Source organism: Heliangelus exortis, chromosome 24 (assembly GCF_036169615.1).
Source record: "Heliangelus exortis chromosome 24, bHelExo1.hap1, whole genome shotgun sequence".
NCBI lineage: Eukaryota > Metazoa > Chordata > Aves > Apodiformes > Trochilidae > Heliangelus > Heliangelus exortis.
The window spans coordinates 181,006-201,297 of record NC_092445.1 but is presented as its reverse complement, the minus strand read 5'-3'; the positions used below and the strand labels follow the sequence as shown (position 1 = coordinate 201,297).

Here is a 20,292-nt window from a genome sequence, read left to right as displayed (position 1 = left end):
TCCCCCCCCCAGCCAGTCAGAGTTAATCATGTTTGGCGTCGTCTTCGTCACTGGCGCGACGGAAAAGGAGGGCGGGACATCCGGCCCGGATCCACCAGTCGGCGCGGCGTGGTGCGTCGCTCGCAGCCAATGGGAGCGCGGGCGGGCGCGCGCAGCTGTGGCGGCGGCGGCGGCGGCGGCGGCGATGATCGAACAGCAGAAACGGAAAGGGCCCGGGGGGGGCACCGGCACCGCGCCCGGCACCGGCACCAGCAGTAGCACCGCCCCGGGAGCTGCCCCTACGGCTGCCCCCGGCCCCGACCTCCCCCTCGTCACCGTCCCGGCCAAGCGGCCCCGCCATGAGCTGCCGGGAGCGCCGGGCGGGGGGGGGGGGCAGCCCTCAGGCGGGACTGGGCCGCAAACGGTGCGGGCGGCGGGAGGGGAACGGAGGGAATCGGGGGGGTGCGGGAGGAGAAGAGCTGGGGAGAGAGCGATTGTGTCAGCAGCAGCGTGGACAGCAGGAGCAAGGCAGGAATCGTCGCCCTGTGCTGGACACTGCTGAGGCAGCACCTCGGATGCAGGGCTCACTTCTGGGCCTCCCACCACATGGAGGATCTTGAGGGGCTGGAGGGTGTCCAGAGAAAGGGAATGGGGATGGGGAAGGGTCTGGAGCAGAAGTCTGCCCAGGAGCAGCTGAGGGCCCTAGGGGTGTTGATCCTGAAGCAGAGGAGGCTGAGGGCAGACCTTCTGGCTCTCTGCAACCCCCTGAGAGGAGGTTGGAGCCAGGGGGGTTTGGGCTCTGCTCCCAAGGAACAAGGGATGGGGCAAGAGCAACGGCCTCAAGTTGTGCCAGGGGAGGTTTAGGTTGGAGCTGGGGAAGAATTTCTCCCTGGAAAGGGTTGTCAGGGCCTGGCCCAGGCTGCCCAGGGCAGGGCTGGAGTCCCCATCATCCCTGGAGGGGTTTCAGAGCCCTGAAATGTGATGTGGGGATGTGGAGATGAGGGACATGGGGTGGGGGTGGCCTGGGCAGTGCTGGGGGAAGGGTTGGACTGGATGATCATAAAGGTCTTTTCCAACCAAAATGATTCTTGAAAATAGTGAGGGGAACACTAGTAGTGAGGGGGTAGGGGAGGCACATGAGGAGATGATGGTGGCAGTGTGGGTGTGGGAAGTCTCACAAGGGGTTAATAGGGGCCAAGGGTCCTGGCTCGGCTTTGGGGATACCCATTTTTCCCCTCACCCACCTCCCTTGTGTCTCCCGCAGGGCCCTCCACGCTGCTCTTCCCTGCAGGCCCCCATCATGCTGCTCTCAGGGCATGAAGGAGAAGTTTACTGCTGCAAGTTCCACCCCAATGGCAACACCCTTGCCTCTGCTGGCTTTGACAGGCTGATCCGTGAGTGCCAACTACTGCAAGCCAGGCTGAGTGCTGGGCTTTCATCTCAGCCCTCAGTCTGCTGGGTCCTGAGGGTGAAATGCATCAGCAGGAGGGGAAGGAGAAGCTTTTTCCCACTCCTCTGGTCACGCAGGGTGCTGCTGGTCCTCACAGGTACCACGCTGTGTCCCCACTTCCCTCCCATAGTTTGCTGTCAATCTGAGTTTGCAGCAGTCAGCAGGAACACAGGTTTTTTATACTTTGTTGTGCTGAGGTGAAGGTTTTTCTTAATTAATTCAGATTGATCTGAAACCATAAATCAGCTCAGACACCCCTCTGGGGTTCACACAATGCATCCTTGTTTCTGTACATCGTCCCAGAGTGGAGACGGAGGTGGCAGCAGGACACAGCTCCTTCTGCTGGATCCCTCCAGGAGGCTCTGCCCACAGCAGGGAGGTGTTTCCATGCTTCCTGCCCTCACCTCTTCCTTCCTTTCCCACAGTGCTGTGGAATGTCTATGGGGACTGTGATAACTTTGCCACTCTGAAGGGACACAGTGGGGCGGTCATGGAGCTGCACTACAACACGGATGGCAGGTGAGTGGTGCAGGGAAAGTGCTCCCTGCTGCCCTCAGCACCCATCCTTGCCCTTGCTCACTCCACAAATGTATGGAGGTGAACCATTTGTAGTGTGGCTTTTCCAGGTGTAGGAAAGGGTCTGGAGTCATCCATAACCCCCCAGTGCCCTTGGTTTGTATCCTGAGGAGCACCAGAATGTTGCTTTTGCTAAGCTGGGAGAGACTGGGAAGGGAGAGAAAACAAATATTTGCTTATCTCCAAACCCATTCCACTGTTGCATTTGAGCCATTTCCACTGAGCTTTTCTCCCCATGCTTACCCCAGGCAGTGTTTGAGGTGGCTGAAAATCAATCCAGAAATGGGATTTAATGATAGAATCATTCAGGTTGGAAAACCCCTGTAAGATCATCCAGTCCAGCCTTTAATGGGTGTGCCTCCAGCAGAGCTGCCCCCCTGTCAGTCAGCTTTCTGAGACACATCCCATCTCTCTGGGCACTTGGGATGTTCCCAAGGAGTGTTTCCAGCTTTCATCCCAGAACTTGGGACTGAAAAAAGGAGGGAGGGGAGAAATATTTCCCAAATGGGGCACCTGACAGCAGATCCTCTCTGCAGCATGCTCTTCTCAGCATCCACGGACAAAACTGTGGCTGTGTGGGATAGCGAGACTGGGGAGAGGGTGAAGAGGCTGAAGGGCCACACGTCCTTTGTCAACTCCTGTTACCCAGCACGACGTGGGCCCCAGCTGGTCTGCACCGGCAGCGACGATGGGACAGTGAAGGTCAGTGCCTGGGGTCAAGAGAGAGGCTGGTCAGGAAAGTGAAAGAGGAGTTTCGAAAGAACATTCAGAAGCCTCTCTGTTTAACTGGGATAAATGCAGCTTTTAGTTACTCCCATCATTTCATCGTCTTAGAACTTGGGTTTCGGGAATAAAAAAAAAAAATTGAAATGAAATTTCACCTCTTGTGGCCAGCAGGTCAAGAGAGGTGATTCTTCCCTTCCACTCTGCACTTGTGAGACCCCACCTCAAATACTGTGGCCGGTTCTGGTGTCCCCACCACAAGAAGGACACAGATCTGTTGGGACGAGTCCAGAGGAGGCCACAGAAATGATCCAGGGGCTGGAGCACCTCTGCTACAGGGAGAGGCTGAGAGAGCTGGGATTGTTCAGCCTGGAGAAGAGAAGACTGGGGGGACCTTAGAGCTGCCCCCCAATCCCTGAAGGGAACCTACAGGAAGGGAAACCTTTTTTCCATAAGTCTGCAGTGATAGGACAAGGGGAAATGGTTTTATACTGAAGAAGAGGCTTAGACTGGATCTTGGGAAGAAGTTCTTCAGCAGGAGGGTGGTGAGACTCTGGAACAGATTGCCCAGAGAAGTTGTTGCTGCCCCCTCCCTGGAGGTGTTCAAGGCCAGGTTGGATGAGGCCATGAGCAACCTGGGCTGGATGAGAGGTGTCCCTGCCCATGGCAGGGAGGTTGGAGGAGATGAGCTCTGAGGTCCCTTCCAAACTCAGCCATTCCATGATTCTATGAAGCTTGACTGCTGCTGTTTTCTGTAACTCCTGGGGGGTGCAGATTAAGCCGATCCTTCTTCTCAGGTGTTAGTGCTGCTCTGCATTAACAAAGCAGGAGAAAGGCAAACTGGGAATGACACTTCACTCTCTCACCCCTTCTCCCCTCCCCTGCACTCCTGTGCTCCCACCACACCAGCCTCTGTGATTTTTACAGAGATCTCTGAAGGGAGAGAGGGAGTGAGTTCAGGGGAGCAGTTGGAGCATCTGCTGAGGATCTGTGCAGCTCTCTTAATTTTGTCATTAAATATATTTATGCAACTTCACAACTGCCCTGTCTTTTCAGCTGTGGGATATCAGGAAAAAAGCTGCTGTCCAGACCTTCCAGAACACATACCAGGTCTTGGCTGTCACTTTCAATGACACCAGTGACCAGATCATATCCGGAGGCATCGACAATGACATTAAGGTAAGACACCCATGTCTTTGTCTGCCTCTCGAACTGCCCCCACCTTTGCCATCCCCTCACAAATTGCAGTGGTCAAGGACAAATGTGGAAGCCTGGTGATTAATTTTACAGTCACGAGCCACTTGGCCCTGCTGTGTCTGACTTCTCTGTTGATACAGGGCCAATGAAACTCAGCGGGAGTTGCTCCAGGGCTGTGTGCCTGGGCAGCTCTGGCATTCCTGGCCAGGTGTCCCAGTGCTGCTGTCACCCATTGGGGCCAACACGGTCTCTTGGCTCTTATGTCAGCTTGTGCCTGTCCCACAGGGTCCCTGGAGCCTTATATGAGGTAAACTAAAGAAAATGTGGTGACACATCCACACTGCCCTCTGCTCCAGTTTGCAGCTTACTTTGTCACCTGCTAGTGTGGAAAGTTCTTATTAAAGTGTGAGCTCAGTGTTTCATTCAGCTGGTAATAGATTCCCCTGATAGTTTTGTGGTGCAGTCTGTCTTACTGAGCTTTCAGCCTCAGGCTCCAGCCTTGTCCAGCCCTGGAGAGCACGTGCTTGTCAGAGGACCATTCACCAAGTGTAGCACTGACATGAGATCTGTTCCAGGTGCCCCCTGAAAGGCAGTAACTCTGGGAAAGAACAGCATGAAATTTTGGGGCCTGGACAACTCTTGTGCCATCGGTCAGTGGAATTTGGGAGCTGTAGCCAGGTAGAGAAGGATTCTGTGCTCACGGGGCTGCTGATGTGTAACTGCTTAGTGGTTGGACATCCGGAAGAAGTCTTCTAAAGGGCAAATTTCATTTTCTTTACAAGATGTAAAATTCTAGCTTCATCTTTTTAGACCCCATCAGCTGAAACACAAGGCTGATGTGATCAACTGACTGATCAGTACCAGCGTCAGACACTTTGGAAACAGCCATTCCACTGATCTTGGCTTTTTTCTTTTTTCTTTTTTTTTTTTTTTTTTCATTAACCCATGTTGTTGTGTCTGAAAGGTTTGGGACCTGCGCCAGAACAAGCTGACCTACACCATGAGAGGACATGCAGACTCAGTGACAGGCCTCAGCCTGAGTTCAGAAGGTTCCTACCTGCTCTCCAATGCCATGGACAATACAGGTATGTCCAGCCTGGTGGGACAGCACAGCTGCCAGGTGCTGCTCTCTCTCTTCACATGGTGTTTAGGAAGGAACAACTCAAGTTGCACCTCAATGTGAGGAGAAACTTCTGAAGTGTGAGGGTGAGGGAGCCCTGGCCCAGGCTGCCCAGAGAGGTTGTGGAGTCTCCTCTGGAGACTTCCCAACCCCCTTGGATATGTTCCTGTGTGGCCTGCAGGATGCAGGGGGGTTGGACTGGATGATCTCTAGAGGTCCTTTCCAACCCCTAATGTTCTATGATTCTTTGAGTTGTGAGTGAGACAAGCTGAAGGGAGTTTGGTTCCAGAAATAAAGCTTGAATTCTTGTTACACCAGTGACAGTCACCTCACCGGGAGAGTTTGTCAGATTTCCCGAAGAGCAGTGAGGACACAAGCCATGGCACTCAATATTTGGGCAGGCAATTAAAGGCAGTCCAGGACTGGCTTTCCTCTGGGGGTCTGGATGTGTCCCCACAGTGGGGAGTGATGCCACAGCTTCCGAACTGCTTGATCCCTCTGTGGGTACTGAGCTCGTGGGCAGCATGAAGCAAATGCTGGTGGAAGGAGCTGGTGGCTGGGGTGTGTGATAGCTGGGTTGGATTTTTACCCTCCTGTTGGCAGTGGGCTCAGGTTAATCATAAAGTTTTGCATTTGACCTTTGGTATCAGAGCTTTCTGCAGGGGAGAGCTGCTGGATCCTTCTGCTGGGCACACCTAGGCATGAAGAAGAGCAGGAGCAGGACTTTTCTTGTTAGCAGCACATCTGGGGAGAAGGCAGGCTGCCAGCAGCTGACCCTGCCCCACACCTCTGCCATTGCCAAATAATTACTGCCAGCTAATTACTGTCAACTCTCTCTTGCAGTTCGCATCTGGGATGTGCGACCGTTTGCCCCCAAAGAGAGATGTGTGAAGATTTTTCAGGGGAACATACATAACTTTGAAAAGGTGACTGGGACTGCAGGTTGAAACAGGGTTGTTTGTAAAATGCTCTTTGTTTTTCTGTAAATTGTTTTTTTTTTTAAACCAAATTTCAACCAGAAAGGCTTTAATAAGAACTCATACCAAGATGAATGCACAAAGTGGGATTCCAATTAAAGCTGCAGTAAGATTTCTTTGCTTAGTTCAACTGTAGTTATCTGTAAATTAAGTATTTTCTACATTTAGGATCTACTTTGTGTAAAATAACAAGGTACTGGATGTTTCCATAAATAAAATAAAATCTTTAATTACCATCTCATCTTCTGAAGGGAGATCACTACAGTGTTGCTCATGGTATTTAAAGTCTTAGGGTGATTTTAATTCAAGTAGAAGGGGAAAACCAAATCTTCCTCTGAAAATAAACTTATACTTGTTCTTTTGCTTTAGAATCTGCTGAGGTGCTCTTGGTCCCCAGATGGGAGCAAAATAGCAGGGGGATCAGCTGACAGGTGAGTTATCACTGATTTCCTCTGTGCCCTTCAATCCCAAATTGCTTTACAGGCACTTCTGCAGTTAGTTGGACCGAAACCTGAAGACTCAGGGTTGTGTGTAAAGGTGTAAAAACCAAAACAACCCTCTGTGAGCACTGCCTGCCCAGATGACAGTTACAATGGCTTTACATTCCCTGTCCCATGTCAGTGGAGGAGCTGTAAAATTTTGCTGTAAGAAGTTGACTGCATTACTACTTATGCTTGACCCCAGGATCCAGCAGTAGGAGCAGCACCAGGTGGCAGGAGCATGGTTGGCAGGAAATGAGGCACCAGCAGATGCTTGGGGAGAGGCTTCTGGAAGCAGGGAGCCTGGGCAAGTGGTGTGTCATGAGGGGGTTATACTGGTAAGCACCACAAATACCAGTTAAATTGCTTGCACAGTGGTTGCAGGGAGCACCAGTGATGTTCCAAAGATTGTTCTTGAGCCTTACTCGAATTAATGAGTAAGGAGAAATAAAGATCTGACTAGATTAGCACACATTGGACTTTTAAATGAGCTTTTCTGTATCAGGTAACCGAGGAATAAACTGGGTAGAGGGAGGAAACCAGAGGGAGGAAGCCAGCAGAGGGTCCATGCCAGACACTGGAGGTCACCATGAAGGTCACCAGCCTCTGCTGGAGCAAATCCAGATGCACTCAGTGACATGGAGACAGGAATTCCTGCAGGCTGGAGTCCAGAGCATGGAGCGGTAGTAATCAGCAAATTAATGAGTTTCTGATAGAGGATAGGGAGAACTTTAGCTTTCCCTGTCCAGATATAGTGGGACCAGCTGTCACAGCAAGTGGCAGGGACATGGTTCTCCTCCCCAGCCCTTCTGGGCAGCCTGGCAGAGCACACAGTGAGGGGACACTGTGGGTCAGCCCCCCCCCAGGCTCTGCCTGAGCTGTTGAGCTGCCAAGTGCTGCTGGAAGCCTGAGCCCTTTAGGTTGGTTCTGCAGGTGCTGATGTGGCTTTGCAGTCTGAGAGCAGCTTTGTTGTGACATTGGTGGGCAAGAGCACACAGCCAGGACCTGGGGCACATCAGGCAAGGGCACTGAAGACTTTCTGCTATCTCTGAGCTTTTAAATTTGTTTTTTCATAGAATCATTTTGGTTGGAAAAGACCTTTATGATCATCCAGTCCAACCCTTCCCCCAGCACTGCCCAGGCCACCCCCACCCCATGTCCTTCATCGCCACATCTCCAGGGCTCTGAAACCCCTCCAGGGATGATGGGGACTCCAGCCCTGCCCTGGGCAGCCTGGGCCAGGCCCTGACAACCCTTTCCAGGGAGAAATTGTACCCCAGCTCCAACCTAAACCTCCCCTGGCACAACTTGAGGCCAAAAGTTCCTCTTGTCCCATCCCTTGTTCCTTGGGAGCACAGGGGGAGGATGATTCCTGCCCTGCTCCTGCTGCCCATGCTGCTGCTGACACAAGCCAGGGTGCTGGTGGCCTTGGCCACCCAGGCACATGCTGGCTTCTCTTCAGCCACTCTTGACCAACACCCCTAGGTCCTTTTCTTATGAGGAGAAAGCAAAGTTAGATCAAGCAAACATTTCATTTGAGTACAAAGGAATTCCTCAGTGATTGTTCTCTCCTGCATTATGTGAAGTGTCTGTATGCTGGAGGGACATTGCCTGAATTTTTTTTTGCTTTTGTGCCCCTTAGAAGGGTCATAGTAAAATCAACAACTCCAAGTGCTTGCCTAATTGCCAATAGCAAATTCAGCATAACAACAGCAGGGTGCTTTGAGAAAGCATTTGGTACAGTTCTTGCCTGCTAGATAAAATAGTGGTGCTTAAAGAAATGCTTCTTGATGTGGCGGTGGTGACTTAAGTTACAGGCTTGAATTTTTTCCCTTTTATGTGTTTCAAGAAAACAAACCAACAAACAGCCCCAGCCTGAAATCAACTGCTGCTAAGGAAGCAGGGCTGCCCCGCAATGGCACCCAGCATCCTTTCTGCCTAGCCAGCAAGTGGTATAAATAAGCCAGTGCTTTTTGGAGAGGAAAAGCAGCTCACTTTTATTTCAGCTAAAAGACAGGCTAATTGTACAAGAGAATCTTGTTCTTCACCCTGTGTGCCAATCCCGGACAAATGAGAAGGAGCACGAGAAACCGAGGAGTTTATTGTTGGTAGCATTGCATGAGTCTGAAACAAGAAGGCAGAGTGAGTGTCAGCCAGAACTGGCAGCTCTCCTGAGCCACCAATGTTTTGTGGCAGAGTTGTCAATCTTGTTGACAAATGCCACTTCAGGTGGGGGATATTGCTCAGGACCCTTCTCTCTCTCTTTCTTTCCCTCTTTCCCTTTTTCCCTCTTTATTCATCTCCTCTCTCTTCTTCCCCTTCCTCTCCTCCTCCTCCTCCTCTTGTGATTTGTGCTGAGACCACCCAACACACCCAAACCAGGGGCAGAATCCTCCTCCCCACTCCTGGTTTCCTCTTTCCTTACCCGCTGTCTTGCTGCTCCATTGAGGGTCTGAACAGCCTCAGGCTTGCAAATCCACCTCTGCACATGGGGGCTGCGGTGGGGCTGCCATCCTGTGGTGGTGTTGAGCCTTTTAACACCAACTCGACATATTAGCTCCTTCCTGCTCAGCCCTCTGCTCTTCTGGATTTGGCAGGGCAGCAAACCTCTTGCTCTGAAGAGGTTACTTGTTTATCCCCAAGAGCTGCATCTGCTGCAGCCATGGTGGCGAAGAAGCCACTGCCACTTCAGTATCAGGAAAAAGCCACTGGTGGGGTGGCTCTATTTTCCCTTCTCAAATGCCTGCCCTCGTGATGACTCTCTTGCAGGTTTGTCTACGTGTGGGACACCACATCCAGAAGGATTTTGTACAAGCTGCCTGGCCATGCTGGGTCGGTGAATGAACTGGCTTTCCATCCAGAGGAACCCATTAGTAAGTCACCCCCACCTCAGGTCATCTGAGGAAACAGCTTCAGGGCTGGCTGAACTGTTGATCCCATGGAAACAGCCCCAAAATTACCTGAGGCCCAGAGCTCAAAGAATCAGACACAAATTTAGGGCTTGTCACCTCTCCTGCAGGCAGGAGTTGGGTTGGGTCTGAGCACAGGGATTCTGCAACTGTGTTCTGCCCAGGGGGGGAGACACCTGCACAGCAGCAGGATGGCTGGTGGTCTGGGGTGGTGGTCACCTCTGGGTGACCTAGCTGCAGCCTCGGGCTTGTCTGGACTTCCCAAGGGCTTTGCAAAAAGGTTTTGGGGTACCTGGGTTTCGACGCTGAAGATAAAACCATACATTTGGTGGTTATCATCTCAGCCTGGACAGGAGAAGGCTCTGGGGAAACCCTGGAGCACCTTCCAGTGCCTGAAGGGAGGTACAGGAAATCTGGGGAGGGACTTTGGACAAGGGATGATGTCTTTAAACTGGAAGAGAGAGCGTTTTGGTTACATAATAGGAAAAAAAATTCTTTGGTGTGAGGGTGCTGAGCCCCTGGCCCAGGTTGCCCAGGGAAGCTGTGGCTGCCCCATCCCTGGCAGTGTTGAAAGTTGGATGGGGCTTGGAGCAGTCTGGGCTGGTGGGAGGTGTCCCTGACCATGGTAGGGGTGGCACTGGGTGAGCTTTAAGGTCCCTTCCAACCCACACCGGTCTGGGATTCTGTTTTAAGGAGTTAGGTAACCTGGCATTGTATATTTAGCCTGGGATCTCTTAATTTACCCAAAAGCTGTAGGAAGCAAACAAGACTGTGTGTCGCAGGTTTTGACCCCTGTTCTTAGAGGTGTCCTGCACATGGCACCACTCAACAGCACTAGTGGCTTTTTCAGAACCATTTCAACACCATGCATGACCTGAGCCCAGGTTTCGTATCAGGTTGTGGGTGCAGTGTCTGCCCTGGCAGGACCGCTGCTGCTCTTTGTGCTAATACCCTCAGTTGGGTCACTGCATCACTAGCCAAAAGCTGATCAGAGTCAACCCCACAGTGAAGCTGAGAGCTGGGCTGTGCTGAGGCTGACAGCCTGCAACAGGGCTGTGAGTTATGGGGTTTTTCTGCAGTTGCTCGTTGCCCTGGGAGGCTGCGTAGGGCCAGTGGAGCCATCTCTCCAATTTGGAGCATGTTTTTTGCAGCTGGGTTCTGCTGGACTCCTCTTTAGGAATCAATCCCTCAGCTGAAAATAAAAACTAAAAAACCACATCCAGGCGCTTGGGTGTGATTAATACAGCTGAATTCTGGTAACATCTGGGAGTGTTAAATCTTCTAAATGGCTGCACCCACTCCGCAGTACTCGTTTGCATGGGAGGGTGCATTATACAGCAAGTTTACAGACACAAGCCTGTGAGTTCCTGCAGAAATCTTTCAAATGTCTCATGGCCTCAAATGAAACCATTGTCAGTGGCAAGAGCAGCACTTCTGAGGTGGGACTGACATAGTCCTCCAGCAGACTGACATATTCCTCCAACACTTGCATCTTGAACACTCTCAGAAGTCTTTTCTGCGTGCAGGTGGTTCAGTGCTGCATTGTAGTTGGGTGCCAGCTGCATTTTGCCTGTCCTGATAAAACAAAAAGGTCCTGGTGAGGCTTTCCTGGCTGGGCTGTGCCCTCCAGTGGCATGCAGCTCCCACGGCAGTGCCTGCTTTGCCACCTGGCCTCTTCTTGCCACGAAGATCCTGCTTCAGGATGCTGGAGAGCATCCAGCGTTCATATGCTGCTCTTCACCACTCTCATGTTGAGATGTTCCTTGCTGTTCCACCTGTCCTGGGGCAGAGGAGTGGCAGCCACAACACACGGCATCTGATTAGGTGTTGGAGTAGTAATTCCATGAAGTCCTTTTGCTGGAGCAAATGAAATTTGGATCTCTGGGACATGTCCATCTAGCAGGATGAATCATTGGATTCCTGTGGAGTGTCATTAGCCAAGGTCTCGAACTGCTGTGTTTAATTTTCATCTTCTTCCCTCTCTCTCTCTCCTGTAGTACTCTCTGCATCCAGTGACAAAAGACTCTACATGGGGGAGATCCAGTGAAGAAGCCAATGAGCGGACAGTGGGTTTCAGGACCTCAGGATCCTTGGTTTCCAGAGTGGGATTGACTCCTCTCCCTGATGCCAGCCCCCCTCACGTTTGCAGCACTGGGGAAACACTGAAGCAATTTGATGGGACAAGCTGTGTTCTCACAGACTGCATTGTCCACGTGGTCTTGCGGTGCAGATTTTTTTTCCACGCACCCCTTTGGGGAGGAAAGAAAAAATGGAATTGAAAGGAATTTGGTTTTGGCTCTTGCCACTGTTGTTAAGCCCTTACTCAGATCACTTGAAATTGGTAAAATTTGTTTGAGTTCCATATGTGGCTTTGTATATTCCCTGTCAAGTTTCTCCTGTTTTTTTTATACAGTCAGAACTTAAATACACCGATTTTTACAAGAACTGTATGGCTGGGATTTACTGCTCTCTTTTACTTTTCTATCATACGTTACAAAATCAAGACACTTGCACATAGATAACCCAGGGAAACCATGGCCAGGCACTTCAGAAGAGCAGCTTTATTTTTAATTAATGACATTAAAAATGACCACGTTTGAAATAATTATTGGCTTACTGCTAAATCCCATTTTCATGTTTTGAGCAAAATCCAGCCCCCTGCTATAAATAAATATAAAAGGAGTGAGTTTTCTGTGACAGTTCCATCAGCAGTGGGAGAACTAAACTGGTTGAGTGTCCCCCTTCCCTAACCAGGCTGTCAGGAGGGTGGCATGAGGTGCTGGCAGGTATGAGATGCTGGCAGTGCCTCAAGAAATCAGATCCAGACCTTGCAGATGTGTGGCTACCTGCTGGGACAAAGCAGCGATTGTTGTACCCTGCATTGGCTTGAAGAGGAGACCTCAGCTTCTGTCACATCTTGCCCCACAGCCTGGGATCCCCTTGCTATGCCCCAGTCCCAGGGTTTTGATCAGCAGGGAATGAACTGCCCTGATGCCAAGGCTGAAAGTAACCTCGAGCCTTTGTCTCATGGCTGAGCCTCTGCTGGCCTGTGTTAGACCATGCAACGGGGGGGTTCCCCATGCTGTGAGTCTGATGTTAACTTGCCATGACAAGGACTGTGCTCACCTCAGCTGTTAAAACTGTTCATCCTTTCCTGCTTCCCCCCAACCCCCCGTTTGCTACACTTGGCTCAGTTTATTCCTCATGGCTCAACTGCTTTTCTGCCCCATCCCAGAGGAGGCTTTTTGAGGGCTGCAGCTGAGCTGGGATGGTGCAGCATGGACACACATTGCTTGAGCTCCAGTTGTGCTGAGCCCTAAGACTGTCTCAGTGACCAAGGAGTCGAAGGGTTGAAGTTTTAGGTACTGAAGTAAACCTGTTTTGCCACTGTTGGAAGTGCTGTGAGTAGATTCCACGGCAGAACAAGAGTTTTCAGTAGTCTGCTTTTTTGAGCTAGGCCTGTTTGCATGGAATTTTGGAGCCGAAATCTCTTACCAGTGGCAGAGAACCCAGGGGTCAAACAGTTGAGGTTTTTGGTATTAAAGCAAACTCATAGCCCAAGTCTTGGTGCTGGGTAAGTTTCCATGGGAGCAGTGGGGCCAGCAGGAGTTTAAAGTTGACAGTCTTTGAGTTTGGGAGCCAGGCCAGTTTGTGCGGAACTTTGGAGGCGAATTCTGCAAAAATGAGAGAGTGGCTGAGGGGCGGGGGCTGTGTCTAACATTTGAGGTTTTTGGTACTAAAGCAAACCCCTAGCCCGATTGATGTTGGTCCCGTGGGTAGGGTTCCATGTGAGGGTTAGGGCCAGCAAAAGTTTTCAGTGGTCACTCTGCATTTTTTTGCCAGTCACAGTCATTCGGAGTTTTGGAGCCATATTGAGCAACAGTGGGTGCAGACACACCACACAGGACGTGTGTCAACACATAAAAGGGTGTCACCATTTACCGAAGGGGCATATTCACACCCAAATGGGGTGGGGGTTTTCTTCACAGGGAGAGTGTTTATTGCCAGGAGGGCGGTGCTTAATGCAAAGGGGGTGTGTTGACAACCAAATAGGGTGGGCTTTCCATTACACAGAGGGTGTGTCCACTCAGGAGGGTGGGAGTATAAGCAAAGGGGGCGTATCCACACCCAAAGTGGAAGGGGTTTTATCACACAGGGTGTGTTTATTCCCAGGATGGTGGGAATTAACACAAAAGGGGCGTGCCCACATGCAGAGGTGGTGGCGTTGGTGTTACATGGAGGATGTGTCCACTCTCAGGAGGCTGGGACTATAGCCAAAAAGGGTGGGGATTGCATCACAATCATTGGGATTGGATGGGCATTTGGGGTGAGCTGTAGGATGGTAGCCAGGAGGGTCAAGGGGCAGGTGACTTTTCACAAACACAACAGGAATTTTGTGTCTTGCTGGTACCTTATGTACCTCGAGAAATCACAGCCACAGCATCGGATTCTGGAATGAGCAGATGAGCAGAACACCATGGGGGATCTGAGGAGTCAGGTGCTGAAGAGGTTGGCAGTGGTTGGTGCGATGCTCATTGGCAGCAATGATTATGGCTTGGATTGCTGCCTCCTTCTCGCATTGTGGCCCTGTCCTTCTACTCCTCCCCCTGTGGGTGTGGCCTTGCCCTTCTTTCCCACCCCTTCTGCTTTTTCTCTCTCTCGTTCTCCTTTTCTCTTTTCTTTATTTTTCTTGCTCAGTTCAGGCTCTTGAGCCGTATCTCCAACTCTGCTGGGATTTCTGAGGAGTCTAAATGAACATTTTCCTGATTTCAGAGTGCCCTGGGAGGGTGTTGGCAGCCCCTGGGGACTGAACTCCCAGCTATGGCTGGAGCAGGGGATGATGTTCTCTGAAGGGCTCCAGCTGGGGCTGGGGTAGCCCAGGTGTGGCCAGTCAGGTTGATGAGGGGGCTTTCCCAAGGGATTTTGGGAAGGGCAGTGGGGTGGGGCCCAGGGTATATAAACCTCCACCTCTACGCTGGGGCTCAGCCTGCTTGGGGGCTGTGTTGTGCTTGGAGCTCCGCTGGGTGAGAGGAGCAGGAGTGGCAGCTTCTGGTGGGTGCGATGGTTTGCTCTGTCTTGGTATTTTTTGGTTCTCTACATGGCTGCAGTGTTACCCTCTGGAATGAGAGGGTAAGTGGAACACCCAGGGGCTCTTTGAGGGGGCTCTAAGAGGTCAGTGTTTACTGATGTGGGACTTGCTGGTGGTACTGTTGGTTGGAATTTTTTTATGGCATCTGGTGAAGAGGAACCCTGTGGCTACAGGAACATCCCAGCCCTGTGATGTGGCTTTCCTTGTTGACCATGGCTTCAGGTGCCCAGCCCTCTGAAAAATAAGAGGAACCAGGTGTGGGGAAGGGCTGGGCAGGGAGGGGGAAAGTTGAGAATTGCAGGGAGGGGGTTGGAAGTTTGTGTAGGGGAGAGGGCTGTCCAGGAGCAGCCCCCTTTGGTCAGGTGAAGGGACCGGGTTAGATTCCAACACGATGCAAACACGGGCAGGGCAGCTCCAGCCTTTGTGTGTGGTGGTGTGTAGTTTCTGCTGTTTCTCTGTTGTCTTAGAGCTTTCTATGGCCTTAGTTTCCTTGTTGTGCTCACAGAGCAAGTCTTGCACCTTGGGCACCATCCCTAGGGTCTAAAACACCTTATCAACACATTCAGTGATGCTTTGTCTTGCATAACAAATTCACAACATCGAACAGTCTTGTGTATCGTAGCTTTCTCAAAGGTTGTCTTCTGACATGTTCTTCCTAACTGCATCAACATCTCTGATTGTGGATTTTCTTAAACTGGGACTGGTTCCCTGTGTCCTTAGGTCTCGAATCCAGGCTTCTCATTTATCTGTCATCTAAGCTTAGAAAGTAGCTTCTTTTAAAAGGTGATGTCCTTTGACACTCTTGGGGCCACAATGGAGCCTCCATGCATCACCGTTGCATCCCTGGATGTCTTCCAGCCCAGCTGTCTTGGATCCTGGAATCATTCATCTTACTGTGACGCAGCCAAACACGTTCTCTATTTTGGACCTTTAGCAACCCGATGTCCCCCATCACTCAGCTGCACTCTATGTTCTTTTTTGTCCTCCTGTGACCAGAAGCAGCCAGACAGTCAGCTGCTCACTGTTCTCTCTTTTGGTCCCCCCAGCAACAAGGTAAGGGGGGGCTTAATGGATAAGAGGTGATGGGGAAATTCTGATTGTACATAAATACGTTTTTACCATGTGGGCAGTAAAAGATTGGAATGGTCTCCCAGGGGAAGTGGTAGATTCCCCCCCGTTGTAGAAAGTGTGAAGACATCGAATCCATAGTATTATGGAGAGAGATGGACCAGATGCTCTTGGGGGGCCCTGTCCAAAACAACTGATTAATTGAATCTATGAAATAAGAGATAAAATTGAGAGGTTTTGGCAAAGATCAGAGACTCTCCCAGCTGCTGTGTTTCTACGCTCAGGGGCCAGGGGGGGATCCTAGGGACAACAGGGATTCTAAATTTTTAGCTTTCAGTTTGTCCGATTGCCGGAGACTCATTTGTAGTTTTTCGCAAAGAAGATGGCCAACTTCCAGTAATAAAATGGCCGACTTCCGGAGCATCATTTGTAGTTTTCCGCAAACAAAATGGCCGACTTCCAGAGCATTATTTATAGTTTTTTGCAAAAAAAGGTGGCCGACATCCGGTAACAAAATGGCCGACTGCCGGAGCATCATTTGTAGTTTTTCACTAAAAAGATCGAGAGCTTCCGGTAATAAAGTGGCCGACTTCCGGAGACTCATATGTAGTTTTTCGCTGAAAACATGCCCGACTGCCGGTCAATGGTTTTGTATCTTCTTATCTTCAGTGCGTGGCAGTGTGTATTGCGGTGTTCAATTCTTAGCACGCATCGCACTGTTTGGTTTTTGGCGACAGCGCATCTGACACGTAGGACCGTCTGTGTTTTTTGCCGTCTGTGTTTTTTGCCGTCTGTGTTTTTTGCCGTCTGTGTTTTTTGCCGTCTGTGTTTTTTGCCGTCTGTGTTTTTTGCCGTCTGTGTTTTTTGCCGTCTGTGTTTTTTGCCGTCTGTGTTTTTTGCCGTCTGTGTTTTTTGCCGTCTGTGTTTTTTGCCGTCTGTGTTTTTTGCCGTCTGTGTTTTTTGCCGTCTGTGGGTCCCGCCGTCTGTGAGTGTTGCCGTCTGTGGGTTTTGACGTCTGTGGGTTTTACCGTCTGTGGATTTTTTCGTCTGTGGGTTTTTTTCGTCTGTGGATTTTTTCGTCTGTGGATTTTTTCCTCTATGGGTTTTTTTCGTCTGTGGATTTTTTCGTCTGTGGATTTTAGCCGTCTGTGGATTTTAGCCGTCTGTGGGTTTTGCCGTCTGTGGGTTTTGCCGTCTGTGGGTTTTGCCGTCTGTGGGTTTTGCCGTCTGTGGGTCCCGCCGACTGTGGGTCCCGCCGTCTGTGGGTCCCGCCGTCTGTGGGTCCCGCCGTCTGTGGGTCCCGCCGTCTGTGAGTGTTGCCGTCTGTGGGTTTTACCGTCTGTGGATTTTTTCCTCTGTGGGTTTTTTTCGTCTGTGGATTTTTTCGTCTGTGGATTTTTTCCTCTATGGGTTTTTTTCGTCTGTGGATTTTTTCGTCTGTGGATTTTTGCCGTCTGTGGGTTTTGACGTCTGTGGGTTTTACCGTCTGTGGATTTTTTCGTCTGTGGGTTTTTTTCGTCTGTGGATTTTTTCGTCTGTGGATTTTTTCCTCTATGGGTTTTTTTCGTCTGTGGATTTTTTCGTCTGTGGATTTTTGCCGTCTGTGGGTTTTGCCGTCTGTGGGTTTTGCCGTCTGTGGGTTTTGCCGTCTGTGGGTTTTGCCGTCTGTGGGTTTTGCCGTCTGTGGGTTTTGCCGTCTGTGGGTTTTGCCGTCTGTGGGTTTTGCCGTCTGTGGGTTTTGCCGTCTGTGGGTTTTGCCGTCTGTGGGTTTTGCCGTCTGTGGGTTTTTTCGCCTGTGGATTTTTCCGTCTGTGGAATTTTCCGTCTGTGGAATTTTCCGTCTGTGGAATTTTCCGTCTGTGGAATTTTCCGTCTGTGCATTTTTCCGTCTGTGCATTTTTCCGTCTGTGCATTTTTCCGTCTGTGGATTTTTCCGTCTGTGCATTTTTCCGTCTGTGGAATTTTCCGTCTGTGGATTTTGCCGTCTGTGGATTTTGCCGTCTGTGGATTTTTCCGTCTGTGGAATTTTTCGTCTGTGGAATTTTCCGTCTGTGGAATTTTCCGTCTGTGGATTTTGCCGTCTGTGGATTTTGCCGTCTGTGGATTTTGCCGTCTGTGGATTTTGCCGTCTGTGGATTTTGCCGTCTGTGGATTTTGCCGTCTGTGGATTTTGCCGTCTGTGGATTTTGCCGTCTGTGGATTTTTCGGTCTGTGGATTTGCCGTCTGTGGATTTTTCCGTCTGTGGATTTTTCCGTCTGTGGAATTTTTCGTCTGTGGAATTTTCCGTCTGTGGAATTTTCCGTCTGTGGATTTTGCCGTCTGTGGATTTTGCCGTCTGTGGATTTTGCCGTCTGTGGATTTTGCCGTCTGTGGATTTTGCCGTCTGTGGATTTTGCCGTCTGTGGATTTTTCGGTCTGTGGATTTGCCGTCTGTGGATTTTTCCGTCTGTGGATATTTCCGTCTGTGGATATTTCCGTCTGTGGATTTTTTCGTCTGTGGATTTTTCCGTCTGTGGAATTTTTCGTCTGTGGATTTTTTGGTCTGTGGATTTGCCGTCTGTGGATTTTTCCGTCTGTGGATTTTGTCGTCTGTGGATTTTGTCGTCTGTGGATTTTGTCGTCTGTGGATTTTGTCGTCTGTGGATTTTGTCGTCTGTGGATTTTGTCGTCTGTGGATTTTGTCGTCTGTGGATTTTGTCGTCTGTGGATTTTGTCGTCTGTGGATTTTGTCGTCTGTGGATTTTGTCGTCTGTGGATTTTGTCGTCTGTGGATTTTGTCGTCTGTGGATTTTGTCGTCTGTGGATTTTTTCGTCTGTGGACTTTTTCGTCTGTGGATTTTTCCGTCTTTGGATTTTTCCGTCTGTGGATTTGCCGTCTGTGGATTTTGCCGTCTGTGGATTTGCCGTCTGTGGATTTTTCCGTCTGTGGATTTTTCCGTCTGTGGATTTTTCCGTCTGTGGAATTTTTCGTCTGTGGATTTTTCAGTCTGTGGATTTTCCGTCTGTGGAATTTTTCGTCTGTGGATTTTTCGTCTGTGGATTTTTCCGTCTGTGGATTTTTCCGTCTGTGGATTTTTTCCGTCTGTGGATTTTTTCCGTCTGTGGATTTTCCGTCTGTGGATTTTCCGTCTGTGGATTTTTTCCGTCTGTGGATTTTTCCGTTTGTGGATTTTTTCGTCTGTGGAATTTTTCGCCTGTGGATTTTTCGGTCTGTAAATTTTTCCGTCTGTGGATTTTTTCTGTCTGTGGATTTTTTCGTCTGTGGATTTTTCCGTCTGTGGAATTTTTCGTCTGTGGATTTTTCCGTCTGTGGAATTTTCTGTCTGTGGATTTTTCCGTCTGTGGATTTTTCCGTCTGTGGAATTTTTCGTCTGTGGATTTTGCCGTCTGTGGATTTTTCGGTCTGTGGATTTGCCGTCTGTGGATTTTTCCGTCTGTGGATTTTTCCGTCTGTGGATATTTCCGTCTGTGGATTTTTTCGTCTGTGGATTTTTCCGTCTGTGGAATTTTTCGTCTGTGGATTTTTTGGTCTGTGGATTTGCCGTCTGTGGATTTTTCCGTCTGTGGATTTTGTCGTCTGTGGATTTTGTCGTCTGTGGATTTTGTCGTCTGTGGATTTTGTCGTCTGTGGATTTTTCGGTGTGTGGAATTTTTCATCTGTGGATTTTGCCGTCTGTGGATTTTGCCGTCTGTGGATTTTTTCGTCTGTGGATTTTTTCGTCTGTGGATTTTTCCGTCTGTGGAATTTTTCGTCTGTGGAATTTTTCGTCTGTGGAATTTTTCGTCTGTGGAATTTTTCGTCTGTGGATTTGCCGTCTGTGGATTTTTCCGTCTGTGGATTTTTCCGTCTGTGGATTTTTCCGTCTGTGGATTTTTTCATCTGTGGATTTTTCCGTCTGTGGATTTTTCCGTCTGTGGATTTTCCGTCTGTGGATTTGCCGTCTGTGGATTTTGCCGTCTGTGGATTTGCCGTCTGTGGATTTTTTCCGTCTGTGGATTTTTCCGTCTGTGGATTTGCCGTCTGTGGATTTGCCGTCTGTGGATTTTGCCGTCTGTGGATTTTGCCGTCTGTGGATTTTTCCGTCTGTGGATTTTTCCGTCTGTGGATTTTTCCGTCTGTGGATTTGCCGTCTGTGGATTTGCCGTCTGTGGATTTTTTCGTCTGTGGATTTTTCCATCTGTGGAATTTTTCGTCTGTGCATTTTTCCGTCTGTGGAATTTTCCGTCTGTGGATTTTTCCGTCGCTGGATTTTTTCCGTCTGTGGATTTTTTCCGTCTGTGGATTTTTTCCGTCTGTGGAATTTTCCGTCTGTGGATTTTTCCGTCTGTGGAATTTTTCGTCTGTGGATTTGCCGTCTGTGGATTTTGCCGTCTGTGGATATTTCCGTCTGTGGATTTTTCCGTCTGTGGATTTTATCGTCTGTGCATTTTTCCGTCTGTGGAATTTTCCGTCTGTGGATTTTTTCGTCTGTGGATTTTTTCCGTCTGTGGATTTTTTCCGTCTGTGGAATTTTCCGTCTGTGGATTTTTCCGTCTGTGGAATTTTTCGTCTGTGGATTTTGCCGTCTGTGGATTTTTTCGTCTGTGGATTTTGCCGTCTGTGGATTTTGTCGTCTGTGGATTTTTTCGTCTGTGGATTTTTTCGTCTGTGGATTTTTCCGTCTGTGGATTTTTCCGTCTGTGGATTTTTCCGTCTCTGGATTTGCCGTCTGTGGATTTTGCCG

General features: G+C 49.8%; 1 protein-coding gene and 1 long non-coding RNA gene across 2 annotated transcripts in view; both read left to right on the top strand.

Moving 5' to 3' along the window:
- Nucleotides 1-149: 149 nt before the first annotated feature.
- On the top strand, nucleotides 150-11,855 carry SNRNP40 (small nuclear ribonucleoprotein U5 subunit 40). Its single transcript, XM_071767719.1, has 10 exons — nucleotides 150-403; nucleotides 1,244-1,373; nucleotides 1,855-1,948; nucleotides 2,542-2,707; nucleotides 3,785-3,907; nucleotides 4,890-5,010; nucleotides 5,889-5,971; nucleotides 6,392-6,453; nucleotides 9,271-9,374; nucleotides 11,408-11,855. Exons 1-10 carry the CDS (start codon nucleotides 185-187, stop codon nucleotides 11,455-11,457), a joined length of 1,152 nt encoding a protein of 383 aa, XP_071623820.1. The 5' UTR covers nucleotides 150-184; the 3' UTR covers nucleotides 11,458-11,855.
- A 2,729-nt stretch (nucleotides 11,856-14,584) lies between these two features.
- The window catches only part of LOC139807126 (uncharacterized), a 165,200-nt gene continuing 159,492 nt past the window's right edge, over nucleotides 14,585-20,292 (top strand). The window contains exon 1 of the long non-coding RNA XR_011730476.1: nucleotides 14,585-15,394. This is a non-coding gene — a long non-coding RNA (uncharacterized lncRNA). The remainder of the gene's footprint in view (nucleotides 15,395-20,292) is intronic.

Excerpts from the sequence above, each read along its gene's own strand:
- SNRNP40 (XM_071767719.1), top strand. The coding sequence starts at position 185 with ATGATCGAACAGCAGAAACGGAAAGGGCCCGGGGGGGGCACCGGCACC. Across the intron at positions 2,708-3,784 it reads GCGACGATGGGACAGTGAAG|CTGTGGGATATCAGGAAAAA; the intron begins GTCAGTGCCTGG and ends CTGTCTTTTCAG. Across the intron at positions 3,908-4,889 it reads GCATCGACAATGACATTAAG|GTTTGGGACCTGCGCCAGAA; the intron begins GTAAGACACCCA and ends TGTGTCTGAAAG.